The sequence below is a fragment of the Sciurus carolinensis genome, chromosome 4 (assembly GCF_902686445.1).
Source record: "Sciurus carolinensis chromosome 4, mSciCar1.2, whole genome shotgun sequence".
Lineage (NCBI taxonomy): Eukaryota > Metazoa > Chordata > Mammalia > Rodentia > Sciuridae > Sciurus > Sciurus carolinensis.
The window spans coordinates 161,868,385-161,883,912 of NC_062216.1; the positions used below are offsets into that span (position 1 = coordinate 161,868,385).

The 15,528-nt window shown below is 35.7% G+C and overlaps 1 protein-coding gene across 8 annotated transcripts in view; it reads left to right on the forward strand.

The window, feature by feature from the left end:
- The window catches only part of Ric8b (RIC8 guanine nucleotide exchange factor B), a 106,845-nt gene that overhangs the window by 26,599 nt on the left and 64,718 nt on the right, over positions 1-15,528 (forward strand). For 7 of the 8 annotated variants that reach the window (XR_007108170.1, XM_047548265.1, XM_047548267.1 and 4 more), the window contains exon 3: positions 12,129-12,737. Coding sequence is in view for 7 of the 8 variants with exons in the window: in XM_047548265.1 (XP_047404221.1) it covers positions 12,129-12,737 (609 nt within the window). In the remaining variant the exon portion in view is untranslated. Of the gene's footprint in view, positions 1-5,637; positions 5,755-12,128; positions 12,738-15,528 lie in introns of those variants that run through there. The other variant, XM_047548270.1, reaches the window with a different exon arrangement.

Here is a 15,528-nt window from a genome sequence, read left to right on the forward strand (position 1 = left end):
GACAGCTGCTCTTGACTTTATAGTCCCTCTTTTTTTTTTTTTTTTAAAGATCCTCTGCCTTAGCATCCTGAGTAGCTGGAATTATAGCCATGTACCACTGCATCCAGCTTTTATATTCCTTATTACCATCCTTTTTCTCTGTTTCCTTTATGCTTGAAAGGGATCTACCTCTCTCTTCACTTTTTCACCTCCTAGTACTCTTCAGAAACTTTTTTTATTAAGGTCATTGTAATCTAGTATTGCCAGATCCTTATGCGTTTTGATCTTTCATCTGCGTTTGAAACGGTTGATCACTGTGATCATAAAATACTTTGTCCTCTGTGGTCTTCCAAACCCTAAATTTTCTGTTGCTGATATTTCTTAATCTTCTTTGTCTATGTTGGCATTTTTCATGGCTCTTAAGTCTTCCTCTTCTGTCTATATTTTTCTCTAGGCAATCTAATCCATTCATAAATTAAATGCCCTTAATTCATTCTAGAAAGCATGGCCCCATTGACTGCTTACAGCTCACATAGCCTACTTGACACTTCTATAAACATTTCAAACTTAATGTCACCTTACAGAATTTTCCCTAAATCTGTTCTTTCCCTAACCTTCCCTTCTTAATAAATGGCTATATGTTGAATAAGCCAGAAATCTTCTCACTCATAAATAGCAATTCTTGTTGATCTTTCCTCTAAATTTGGAGCAAGTGACCCTACGTTTCTTTTTCTCCACTGATAACATATTTGAAGCTGTGTTTGCTCCCCTTTAATTCATTTTTCACATAACCAGGGCAATTTTTTTTGTTTTGACTTTTTATTATAAACTCGTAGAAGTTGAAGTGAAGTCTAATCTCCTTACGATAGCCTATAGGACTCCCCATAATCTGGTTCCTGCTTACCTCAATTTTATCTCACAGTAGTCTACCTCTAATATCACCTGCCTGGCTTTCAGGACCTTAAACACACCAGGCTCAGCCCATTTTGCTCTTTTCTTTGCACATTTAGCTGCTTCTCACTATCAGAACTTGGCTTAAATATCACTCTATCTAATGTTGATTCTTTATCCAGTTAAAACATCCTTTTCATTATCCTTGTAATATTTAGTAACATTTTAATTTTATTCTTTTCATTCATTTATTACCTATTTTCTCAATTAGACTATGATCTCCAAAACCCCAGAATTATGTCTTTGTTTACCACTATACAGCCATCACCTAGCACAGTACCTTCAATACTGAAAATACTTGTTGGATGGCTGAATGGAAAGTGAGCATGTGTGTTTCAGGTATCATTTTAGATATTGCTTCCATAGGCAGCTTTTGTCTGGATTGGTCTGGTTCCCTTACATAAGATTTAATTATGGTGTCTCAGATTTGTATTATAGTATTTTATGTTTAGTTCAGTGTTTCTCAGTAAGGGAAATTGATTTTGCTCCTCAGGAAATATTTGGCAATTTCTGTAGACATTTTGGTTGTCTACGGAATCAAAAATGGTAGTGGTGGTAGTGGTGGTAGTGGTGGATTCAGAGTGTCAGTAATGATAGGGCTGAGGAACTTCCCACCAAGATCTATCCATAACTTGAGTTTCTTTGTAATTCTTCACTTGATTTTAAATTCCTTAGTAGTTTATCATTGTCCACACTGCCTTGGATTTATAAACTAGACACTTGTATAATTCACGACTGATGGATAACTAGATGAACAAATGAATATAGAAACCAGTATGACACAATCGGCCTGAGTTGACCTACCTCCTGGTATTAATAGAGCAGTTGCTTAGTTGTTGAGTAAAATATATAACATTTGTTATTTATGGAATGATAGCACAAGAGCTTCTGTATGGAGCATTGATAAGCTACCATGTTTCAAATTTACATGCATTCTATTTAGGTTAAAGCTGAGTTTTTTTGACAGAGGGACCAATAATTTAAGAAGGAACAAAACAGAGATGGGTGTGGTGGCACACACCTGTAATCCTAGTGGCTCAGGAAGCTGAAAGATCTCAGGTTTGAAGCCAGCCTCAGCAACCGTAGTGAGAGTGTAAGCAACCTAATGAGACTGTGCCTCAAAATAAAAAATGAAAAGGGCTGGGAATGTGACTCAGTGGTTATGTGCCCTTAGGTTCAATCCCTGTTACCGAAAAAAAAAAAAAAAAAAAGGAACAATATAGAAGTGGTTTAAGGAATATAAATGTATATTACCTTTGGTGGTTATCCAGGTAGGTGAATGACTCTGCTCCATTAATTTTTTCAAGGAAGCTTAGTTTCCTTCCAAGTTGTCAAGTTATGTTTCACCATCTGAGCATTGTCCTAGACTGGACTGCCATTTTTAGGTTCTAGACTGTAGAAGGGGACAGGAAAGTAGAGAAGTCACACCCACTGTCTTAGAGACCCAGTCTTGGAAATGGCATTGAGCAAGTCCATATACATTCTGTTGGCACGAGCTTAGTCCTATGTCTGTGAAGAACAACTGGGGAATGTGGTGTAGTAGCTAGGCAGCCATGGACGTGCCACAGTTTTGTTACTACATACATAAGAAGAGGAGAGTAGGTTTTATTGATGAACAACTTTAGTTTCTACCACAATGCCATACACGCTTAGATAAGAACATTTATGAAGCTTCACATTATTTATTTGTTATTCCAGAAACTAAATTTTACTACCTTTGTTACACATTTAAAGAAAAGAAGAATTAAATACATCATGTAGAACAGTGCTTCTCAAATGATTTGTGATGAAGGACCAAGGTTTTTTGTTTGTTCATTTTCCCCCAATTTGTAGTAGAGCAGTACTTCTATACTGTAAGTTAATCACTTTAAAAAAATCACATTCTTAGATGTGAAAATCAAATTTGAAGGATTTCAAAATGTATACCCCTAACATTTTATACCTATGCAAACTTATGTACCTATCACAACATTTCTAGTAATAGTATGTGAACTGGCACTAATCTCACTTGTCTCAAAAGTGTTTTCTAAAAACCTCTTTTGGGTTACCAGAGTATAGTTGACTGTGATGTCAGTCTTTTAAATAGTCATTTTTCTCTATGTATAAAATTTGACTTCTGGGCTGGGGTTGTGGCTCAGTGGCAGAGTGCTCGCCTAGCACATGTGAGGCACTGGGTTTGATTGTCAGCATCACATAAAAGTAAATAAAGGTATTGTGTCTATCTACAACTAAAACATATTTAAAAATTATGTGATTGAAAAATTTTTTTAAATGTGACTTCTAACTTTTTTTTTTATTTTTAGAAATCACCTCTTAAGACAGTTTATAAACCATGGTAGATCATATTCTTCAGTCTGTTTTGCTTGTTTCATAGCTAAAATCAAAGCTGATTCTAGATTCTTGATGAAAACCTGCCATTATGAAGCTGGAAGAAGGTTGTCTTAGCATTTTGCTTTAGTGATACAGAGGAAAAAAGATGCCTAATAAAGTGACATGCTCAAGATCACAATAAGTGAGAGACAGCCATGGTACTATCATTGATTTACATTGGAATTTACATTGGAATCAGATGATCTGGATTGAGTGCTGGCCTCCTTAATTAAATGTCTTTATTCACTTAATCTTTGTAGGAATTATGTAGTGTTCAATAAGCATTTCTTAGGTTGAATAAGAATATATAATAAGCATGTATAAAAGTTATTTGTAAACTGCAAAGCACATAAACAAAAACTAAAATTGAGAAACCAAGCCTTCTGATGCCAATCTATTGTTCTTTCTAAACTTTGCTGCATTTCATGCTAAAGACTTATTGAAAGCAGGAATCATATTTAATACTTTATGAGGACTCTGTAGTAATATGGAAAAATGCTTATGTTGAGTTGAAAAATCAGGAAGCAAAATTATATGCACACGATGATGAAAACTATGTGTAAGTAGTATCTGTGTTACTGAAAATCAAGTAGGTTGAAGAAGAATAAGGCCTTCTGTCATTCATAAAATATAACAGCTAGAATAATTGTGAACATTGTTTCTGTTTTCTATAAGCATTTTATTAATTTTATATTTATGAAATTTATAAAGAACATGTATTTAAATAATTTAAACTCTTCAGAAAAAAGAACTTTATATGAAGGTACCTAACTTCTGCTGCCTGTGTATAAAGGCTTTTTTATCCAGTGGGGCAAATCACTCTACTAATATAATCACAAGAACAGTCTCTTCTGCTACTTTTTTTCCTTCTTATAAAGAAGCATCAAGACAGTATTAATAGACATCTACCAATGCTTGAGATTTGGAGAACTTCTTAATCTATTTTTGGCAGTGCTAGTTGCTCTGCTAGGGACTGTAAAGATTATGAAGTAATAAAACATAATAAAAGTCACCATTAAAGATTATTTATGGGAGTATCTGGGAGGAAGGACAGAAGAATGAATCAGACAGTATTACCCTGTGTGCATGTATGACTGCATGACTCGTGCGATTCTACATCATGTACAACCAGAAGAATAAGAAGTTACGCTCTGTTTATGTATGATGTGCATTCTACTGTCATATATAACTAATTAGAATAGATAAAAAAGACTACTTATGATGTCTCAGAATCTATTTCATAACAGTACTATGAGATGTGGATATTACTTCCATTTTACAAAGGGGAAACTGAGGCTCAGAGAAGTTAAATAATGTGTCTAAACCATATAACTGGCAAAAAACAAAAAACACACAAATCCAGGTATTAAACCCAAGTCTTTCTGATTCAAAAGCCACTATAGTACATTTCTTTCATAAAAAAGATGTCCTTTCTACTTTGAGAGCTTTTAGTAGTTGAAGCAAACTCAGGAAGAAAATCAACAGGACAGATGTGCTAAGCCCAAAATGATTGCTGCAAATTGTGGTTTGGATATTTCTTGGAAAGGAAGAATGTTGGGGACTGAAGTGGTTAGGGAAAACTTTATATTGAAAGTAGATTTTAGGCTTAGGTTTGGAGAATGTTTGAAACTTATGTAAGCAGAGAAGGAAAAGGACTGATGCATGTAGAGGGAAGGGATAAGAAAGCAGAAGAGTTCAATGTAAGTAGTTTGGAAAGGTAAGTAGCTAGAGGATGGTTTGATCAGGAATAGTATGAATGAAGGAAGACTGGAAAAAAGAGGTCATTAGGGGATCTTAAATGCCAAGCTGAGGACTTTATATATAATATATATAAGATAACCTGTACTGAACATTCATTGCATGCAGGGCACTGTCCTAAATGCTGTATGTGTGTGATTTCATTTGATTCTTATAGTTAATGAGGCCCAGAGAAACTAAGTAACTTGCCAATGTTATACTATTAATAAGTATAAGAGCCAAGATTGAATGTAAGCAATTTGAACCCAGAACCCCCACTCTTAATTTTCACACTGTTTTGGTTCTCGGGGCTCTGGTAGGATGAATACATTTTAAGCCCAGAACCAACCTTTAACAGATAATGTGCTTCATGTTTCTAGTAGCTTTCAACATTTGAAAATGGCATTGTGGCCAGACGGATCCCTGCCACCCTTGTACATCTTCAGCACAGGGCAGTGAAAAAGTTAGGTGTTTGTGCTAATGGCCTTCAATTTTGCCTACTTTTCTGTGCCCATCTTTCTATTATACATTTGGTCAGTTACCTTCGTTAGTCTGTTGCTAACCATAATACAGTCGTTCTCAGTGTGGCTTCTGGATCACTACCAACAGCAACATCAACTGAAAACATGTTTAAAGTTCCAGTTCTGCAGTCTCACCCCATACCTACTGAATCAGAAACGGGGTGAGGTGGAATAGTCTGTGTGATGAGCCCTTTAGGTAAGTATGATTCATGCTGAAGTTTGAGAATTACCATAGTCTACTGTAGGGTTTTAGATCAGGCACAAACTGCTGAAAATGTTTTTGGCAACCCCTGGTACTGGCACTGGGAAACTGCTTGGGATCTTTTCTTTATAAGTTTCTGCTGCTAGGTCTTATATTTCTGGTTATAGAAATAACCATAGCTTACAAGGCTAATGGACATTTAAAAAGAGCTTTTTATTCTTTTTTATTAATTTTTTATTGGTGTATAATTATACATAATAGTAGGATCGTGACATATTCATACATGCACATAACATAATTTGGTCAATCTCATCCCTAGTGCCTCCCATTTCCCTTCTCTCCTCCCTCCCCTGGTCCCCTTCTACTCTGTTGGTCTTCCCTCTGTTTTCATGAAGTCTCACTTTTTTTTCTTTATTTTTCTCTAACTTCCACATATGAGAGAAAACATGACATTTGACTTTCTGAGTTGGGCTTATTTCACTTAATGTAATGCTCTCAAATTCCATCTATTTTCCTGCAAATGACAAAATTTCATTTTTCTTTATGGCTATATAAAACTCCATTGTACCATATTTTCTTTATTTATTCAGTTGTTTATGGTTACCTAGGCTGGTTCCAAACATGCTGTTGTTTGAGTTGCACTGCTGTAAGCATAGCTATAGTAGGCTGACTTTAATTCTTTTAGATAAATACTGAGGAGTGGTAGAGCTGGGTCACATGGTGGTTCCATGCCTAGCCTTTTAAGGAACCTCCTTATTAATTTTCTTGATGGTTGTGCTAATTTACAATCCCACCAACAGTGTATAAGTGTTTCTTTCTCCCCACTTCCTCACCAGCATTTATCAATGTTTGTATTCTTGATGATTTTCATTCTAATTGGGTGAGATGAAATCGCTGTGTAGTGTTTTTGTTTTGTTTCGTTCTGTTTTTTTTATTAGAGCTTTACAGTTATACATAGTAGTTGGGTTCATCCAAACAAAATCTACATGTGTAGAATTTGATTTCAGGTCACAATTCCCCCCTTTTCCTTTACCTCCTCCCTCCCCTACCCTCACAGTGTAGTTTCGATTTGCATTTCTCTGATTGCTGAAGATGTTGAACATTTTTTTAGTGTATTTCTTGGTCATTTGTATTTCTTCTTTTGAAAAATGTTTGTTTCATTCATTTGCCTATTGATTGGGTTATTTGTTTTATTTATTTGGTGGTAAGTTTTTTTAGTCTTTATATATTCTGGATATTAATCTTATGTCAGAAGAGTAGCTGGCAAAGACTTTTTTCCCACACTGTAGGCTCTGTCTTCATGTTTTTGTTCCTTTGCTGTTCTTGGTAATTATTTTCTGAGTTTTAGGAATCCTATTGAGGAAATAATTGCCTGTGCCTTTATGTTAGAGTATTGACCCTGTTTTCTTCTAGCAGTTGTGAAATTTCTGGTCTAATTCCTAGGTCTTTGAGTTGATTTTTGTGCAGGGCAAGAGATAGGGATCTAGTTTCATTCCTCTATATATGGATATCCAGTTTTTCTAGCACCATTTGTTAAAAAGGCTGCCTTTTCTATAGTGTGTGTTTTTGGCATCTTTATCAAGGATCACATGATTGTATCTTTGTTGTGGGTTTGTTTCTGTTTCTTTTATTCTATTCCATTGGTCCGTGTGTCCATTTTTATGCCAGCACCATGCTGTTTTTGTTACTATAGCTCTGTAGTATAATTTAAAAGTGGGTATTGTGATGCCGCCAGCATTGTTCCTTGTGTTTATAGTTGCTGTGACTATTCTGGTCTTTTATTCTTCCATATGAAGTTTGGAACTGTTCTAGTTCTGTGAAGAATGTCTTTGCTATTTTTGTGGGAATTGCATTGACTTTTTAGATTAGTTTTGGTGATATGGCTATTTTAACAATATTAAGTCTGCCTATCCATGAACATGGGAGGTCTTTCTGTCTTCTAGTATCTTCTTCAATTTCTTTCTTCAGTGTTCCATAATTTTCATTGTAGAGGTCTTATATTTTCTTGGCTAGATTTATTCTTAGGTGGTTCTTTTGTTTGTTTGTTAGGTTATTGTGAATGGAATTGTTTTCCTTATTTCTATTCAGTAGATTGATTGTTGGTATATAGAAAAACTGTTGATTTTTATATGATGATTTAGTATATTGCTACTTGGCTAAATTAATTAGCTCTAGAGTTTTCTGGTCAAACTCTTTAGATCTTCCAAGTATAGTATCAAATGATCTGCAAACATTATTTGACTTCTATTTGTATCCCTAAAAGGCCTTTTTTTCTTTATTTTTTCCATGGTACAACGGATTGAACCCAGTGATGTCTACTACTGAGCTACATCCACAGCCCTTTTTAATTTTTATTTTGAGACAAGTCTTGTTAAATTCAAGGCTGGCCTTGAACTTATGACCCTATGCCTCAGCTTCTTAAGTAGTTGGGATTACAGGTTGCACCACTGCATATGACCAAGACACTTTCTTATTATATTTTATAAGCATTTCTGATCCTTAACTTATGACTTTATGTCATTCCTGAAAACCTAATCTCTGAAGTGAAGTTATTAAGTCATAGAATATTTCCATTAACTTTAGTGGATAAAGTTGTATTCCTGTCATTATCTAAGACCCAAATTATTTTCAGATTGAAAAAAATCAGTTGAACAGTAAAAACAAGTTTACATAAATAGCACGTACTTTGAAAGTTAAAAGAAAAGTTTTCCACCTCAGTGAAATATAATGGTGGTTAATTATACTTGCAAAAAGAGGAAGAGAAGGTTTAATGGTGAATGGTAGCTGGTGGAGGGAAAGAGTAAAAGAGTCATTTTTGGGAAGGTGGTAAACTTCAATGCAGGTCATCTTTAGGAGTTCATGTTATTTTGCACTTAGATCTCACACACAGGCCAACCTCTGGGATGCAGTTAAAACATGACTTTTGTTTTTAAGGATCCTGGAGGAGTGTGACATTTTATAGCTTATTCTATAAAAGGCAAAAACAAGTGCTGTGGGAGGTACAGACAGAAATAGAGCAAAGAAGGGAGTGGGTTGAGAGCCCTCAAACTAAGCCTTAAAAAATGAGTAGGATCCTAATAGGTGAACGTGGTGGAAGGGCATGCCATGCTGAAGGAACAGTGGGAGAAAATCTCAGGACATATTATGGTCAGTTCAGAAAACCTGTAGAAGAAAAGAGAGATGCATGTGACAGGACACAGCAGCATGAAAGGAGAGAGTAGATTCACTTCAGCTCTGTTCTGTGGGGAACAGGAAGCTATGGAAGATATTTGAGGAGAGCAGGGTACATTTCAGGAAGAAAAAAGTCAACTTAAAAAATACTTGAATTGACAGGGGGTGTAACTCATTGGTAGAGTACACTTGCGTGACATGTATGAGACCCTGAATTCAGCTTCCAGCACTGCAAAAGAAGAAAAAAAACCCACAAAATTAAAACCCCAAACAACAATAGCAACAATAATGAAAAAGCTTTAAAAAATATTGGTAGGGCAAATACAAGAACACCTTTGAAACATGGAAGCAGGGTCTGCACTTGGATGGAGTCATGAAGAATGCTGCTCCTTCAGCACTTTTGTCCAGTGTGTTCTTTTGTACACATACAAAGCCCAGCTTTTTTGATTCATCTAAATGTGGTAGATGGTTTATTAATTTGTTTATTATACTATTCTTTGAATAGAAATGATTGTATTGAGTAAGGCAGGGAGTGTGTTATTAAATATATAAACATATAAAACATTTGATGTGTTTTTTTCTTTTTTAAAAAGTTGGAATACAACAAAAAAAGAGTCATTGTCCAAAAAGTGTTACTACTTTTTAAGAGATATTATAGCAATAAACTACCTAACAGTCATGTTGAAAGTTGATAAGTTATTCCAACCATGGGATTCCAAAGAGAGTTCAGCTAGCGTTTATTATGACTGAAACCAATTGAAAAAAGGTGACCCCTTCAGGCAGACTAGCTGCAAAAAGGGTTTCCCACTTCTATTTATTTATTTATTTGGAGTTGAAGACTTTATTTGTTCTTTTTAGATATACATAACACTAGAGTGTATTTTGACATACATATGAAGTACAACTTACTCTAATTAGGATCCCACTCTTGTGATTGTACATGATGAGGAATTTCACTGGTCGTATATTCATATATGAACATAGGAAAGTTAGGTCCAGTTCATTCCACTGTCTTACTATTCCCCTTCCTCCTCCCTTCCCTTCATTCCCCTTTGTCTAATAGAATGAATTTTTACCCCATCCGCAGCTTATTGTGTGTTAGCATTCACATATAGGAGAGAACATTCAGCCTTTGGTTTTTTTGGGACTGGGTTATTCACTTAGTATCTAGTTCCATCCATTTACTGGCAAATGCCATAATTTCATTCTTTATGGCTGAGTAATAGTCTATCGTGTATACGTACCACATTTTCTTTATCCATTCATCATCTGTTGAAGGGCACGTAGGTTGGTTCCTTAGCTTAGTGATTGTGAATTGAGCTTCTATAAACATTGGTGTGACTGCATCATTGTAGCATGCTGATTTTAAGTCCTTTGGGTATTCTTCCCAGGCATAGTGGTGCACATTTGTAATCCTAGCATCTCAGGAGGCTGAGATGGGAGGCCAGCTTCAGCAATTTGGCAAGATTTTGTCTCAAAATCAAAAAGTAAAAAGAACTGGGGATATAGTTCAGTGGTAAAGCACCTTGGGTTCAGTCCCAGTATAAAAGCAGAAAAACCTGCCTTAACAATGACATCAAAACACTAAAAGAAGGTCCGTTCTAGTTAATAGGTATGGCAAGATAAAGTTGACATTGTTATGAAGTTTTTTTAGTTTGTTGGGTAAGGATCCTTTTCATCTCTATTTAGAGAACCTATTTACATTTAAAATTAGTGGCACAGTGGCACGTGCCTGTAATCTCAGCAGCTCCAGAGACTGAGGCAAGAGAATCCCGAGTTCAAAACCAGCCTCAGCAAAAGTGAGGCACTAAGCAACTCAGTGAGACCCTGTCTCTAAATAAAATACAAAATTTGGGGATGTGTTTCAGTGACCAAGTGTCCCTGAATTCAATCCCCAGTACCTGCTTCACAAAAAAAAAAAAAAAAAAATTAGTATTTCCATAGCTGTGTGACCAGGATGTGCTGAGAAGTTGCACACAGCCTGGAATTCCTGCCAAGATCATGTTTGACCCCAGGTAGCCTCTTTTTTCAAGAGTTCAAGTCCTGATGATGTTAGTATCTTATACTGGTCCTGGTCATTGTTGTTGTTTTTATAAAATGTAAGAGAATACAGAAATATCTAGCAATGAAATTAGTATACTTGCTTGGTCTACATATAAGGGTAAGAGAAAGCTGACATTGAATTTGGAGGGAATGATCAGTACTTTTTAAATTTGACAATGGTATAAATAATTTTCACACAATCTACAGCCTACACCAAGAGAACAAAGGAGAGTTAAGATTCTTTCTACTCGGAGCTTCCCAAACAACATGTCTTAGCATAGGACTACCCAGAGGAAGAGGGACTTTTTCATAATTTGCCATCTAGAGGGAACCCTTTTTTGCAGTTAGTCTGCATGGAGGAGTCACTTTTTTTGCAGTTGGTTCAAGACATAATGTATGCTAGCTGAATCCTCTTTGGAACCCCACATTTCGAATAACTTTTATCAGTTTGTCCAGCAAAAATTCTTCTCTGGGTCATTTGATGAGATTTTTGCTAAAGAAGAGGAACACTTGGGATGACTGCATGGAGCTATAAATTTAAAAGAAATACCACAACTAAACCTTGGCAGAAATGCATGTTTCCTTCAGTTATTTTACCCAAAAGAGCATGTATTATGGGCAATTGGTAACCAGTTCTTGACCATTAATCTTTATTTCTGAAGAGGGAAAAACTGTGATTTAGACTGATTGCCTTCAACCCTGATACTGTTTAGTCTGTTGTTGAAAATCCAAAGCTGTCTAAGACATTTGAAATTAGTCATTTTAAAATACAATAAGTGATTTGTAGAAAAAAATAGTGGACCTAGAAGGTAGAAAAATGCATACTCTAGCTCTTACTATAGAGCTAGTTCACTCTGCTCCATTGCAATTACCCTTTCTGGGGCTCAACTTCCATATCTGTAAAGTAAAAGAAGTACACCAAATATAAGCTCTCTTTAAGTTCTAATATTTTGTGATTTATAAAAAATAAACACTTGCCCTAATACTTAACTGCTATTAAATACATTGGTAGGGAATACATTTAAAATTAGTATGTAATTTAAAAATCAGTATTTCCATAGTTGTATGACCAGGGTGTACTAAGAAATCACACATTCTATTTTAAATCATTTGAATCAAAAAATGATTTTTGCATACTTTCTCTTGTTTTTCAGAAACTCTGTGAAGGCATATTTAAAGTCCTTGTAAAAGACGTCCCAACAACATGTCAAGTGTCCTGCCTGGAAGTACTCCGCATTCTCTCCAGAGACAAAAAGATTTTAGTTCCTGTAACAACTAAGGAAAACATGCAGATATTGCTGAGACTAGCCAAGCTAAATGAGTCGGATGATTCTTTGGAGAAGGTGTCAGAGTTCCCAGTTATTGTGGAATCATTAAAGTGTCTATGTAACATTGTGTTCAACAGTCAGATGGCACAGCAGCTCAGCCTGGAACTTAATCTTGCTGCAAAGCTCTGTAACCTCTTGAGAAAGTGCAAGGACCGAAAATTTATCAATGACATTAAGTGCTTTGACTTGCGCTTGCTCTTTCTCCTGTCACTTTTGCACACTGACATCAGGTCACAATTGCGCTATGAGCTCCAGGGACTACCGCTGCTAACCCAGATCTTGGAAAGTGCCTTTAGCATCAAGTGGACCGATGAGTATGAATCGGCCATAGATCATAATGGACCTCCTCTCTCACCTCAGGAGACAGACTGTGCCATTGAGGCCCTCAAAGCTCTCTTCAATGTGACAGTAGACAGTTGGAAGGTGCATAAAGAGGTAAGGTTGAGAATGGTATTCTTACCTACCTGGAATTTGTCTGGGTTGTTCTTATAGCTGCCTGCAAGGAAAGAATGTTCAGTTGGAAAATGGCAAAAGTTCCCAATTCCTCTGTGAATCAGTTGTATGAACTGTGATACATTTCTTAACCATAACTCTTACTCTTTCCATTTGTGTAATATCTATAGGAAGAATAGGGTGAAGATGGACTACTGTTCTGTAAGATGCCAAATATAGTTTTCTGACTTGTACTATCACTGTCTTTTATTCAGAGTGTATTTTACAGGACCAAGATTTAAATGATAAGATTTGAAAGGAAATAAAACAAGGTGGTTAATAAAGGTATAGGTATTTTTGATGGCTGTCATCTTAAAAGCTATGGTAATGCCAGCCAATTAAAACTGATCAGTCATTGATGTCCGCTTAGAAGAATAAAAAATGTTATGTGTATGTATACCCTTTAGCCAGTCTCCTAGGTGTTACTATATAATGTTAGATAACTATCATAAATAAAGAACTACAAACTAGAGATATCCATGCTTGTACACACTGCTAGAAAAAAAGCATAATTACACCAGAGTGTGAGAAAGGTTATTTTAAACCACTTATTTCTAAGCAAACCAAAGTGAGGCAGATTTGGTAGTTTATATTTGAATACAAACAAGAACAATATGCTAACAACAAAACTTAGTTTAAGGAAGTCAACAATTTTAAGTAAAGGGGACATATACTCTTCCTTTCTTCTAAAATCCAGACATTTCACATTTTCTCTCTCTTTAACCTTACATGACTAGTGAAATTTAGCCTCTGCCCTAAAAAAAAGAGAGACAATTGACTTTAGGATTTAGGTTAGCATTTTGCTGTATCCATTTTTGAAATAGTTCTCATCCATGAATAAAGATCTGTGTTTGCCAGCAAACTACTTTAAAAGGATTATCTCGATGCAGTACTATAGTGAGAGTATGCAGGCATGAGTTTTAAAGTGCAAATAGGTCTGTATTTTGAAACCAAATATTTGAAGATCAGTCCTAACAGCTGTTTTAGATGACTGTAGTATGGTCAGTTTTTCCTGAGAGTTGGCAGGAAAAGATGTGGAAAGCCCACATGCTCCATTTATGCTTTGAAACCAAATATTTGGAAGTATTTGAAATGTTATGTCTCTATGCTTATTTGGTACCTTCTATGGTTATTTTTCTTACACTGTTTGTTTTTGTGTTTTTAAGTTCTCCATTTAGTTGCAAGAGCTACTCTGAGACTGTTGGTTTGCCATTGTTGGAGCCCCTTTTATTTAAGTTATACCTAAAATAGCACCTCACACTGTTCAGATTCCTGACAAAAACAGTTTATAATTCAAGGACTGCACATCGGTATGTGTGGGATGACATGTAATAAAAATTAGTAAATTGAGATTCGCCCTCATTAGTGTGTTTCAGTTATAAGTAACAGAGGAACTGGAAGGAGCTTTAGGAAATGTTGAAGTAGCAGATATTCTGTGTTATAGAATGTTTGTTCTCCAAAACAAAAGGATCTGCTGCTGATAAAGGACCAGTATTCCTAGATTAGGTATCTGGACCTCCTACTACCTGTTAGGAGTCCTGGATCAATTGGTACAGCCATTATGAAATGTGCATAGTCAGCATGACCCTTGGCTATTGTTGAAGTTTTCAGAAATATAAACAGGATTGAAAATAGGATCCTTGCCAACCCATTTAGAAAAGAATGTCTGCATGAGTCTCCAAATTCAGCTCTTAGCAAATATTTTATCATTTAGTCACTCAACGAATATTTATGGATAATCACTAGACATTACACTGGGCTATATATAATGTATTAGCAAATAACAGGCATTGTTCATGAAACCTCCATTTTGTGAGTGAAATAGGTGATAAGTCAGTAAAAAAAAACTTTAATTGTGTTAAATGCTAAGGGAGAAACAGTGCAATGATTGATAATACATAATATAGAGTAAGAAAAGACTCTGAAACTCTGAAGTTTCAGAATTATTCAGCCATCTGAAGAATATAGGGGTGAATGGGTCCTAGAAATTGAGCAGCATATCAAAAGACCACAGAAACCAAAACAGAGTAGTTTTTAGTGAGGTACTCACAACTTAGTTCAAAGAAACCTCTAATCAGAGTGCAGAAAGACTTGCTACCAAGAGTTCTTTTACCTGGGTTTCAGTGTCTCCTTAATTTGCCAGATGAACAGTGTTTTACTCTAATTGAGCAAGCACCCAAATACTTGTTAATACTTGAAAAGACCAACTAAAATAAAGGAATATGAAAAACTTAATCAAAAGAGTCCAACTTTAAAAATAACTAATGTTATTTTCTTTCTTAGGAAAATAATGCAGGCTCATTGTAGAGGATCTAGAAAAAAGACATAGAAGCAAGAAAATACAAACTATCAGAAAGCTCATCCCTCATAAAAGAAGTACCAATTGCATTTTGATGTGTATCTTTCCAACCATCCTCCATTATATAATATACAAATAGAAATATGTACTTCGGTCTGTATATGCCTCTATATACTCACATATACACACACAAAATGCAGTGATTTTATTATTTTCATCTTTGTTTCATAACAGATGTTCCTGAAGACTAGTAACTAGTTTTCAAGGCTGGGGATGTAACTCAGTGGAGGAGCGCTTGCCTGGCAAGGGCGAGACCCTGGGTCTGATCCCCTGCACCCCACACATACACACACACACACACAGAGTATGAGTTTTCAAAATGTGTTTCTTGAAGCCAGGAGGTTCCTAGGAGTATCCTCTCTGGGTGAGTGGGTG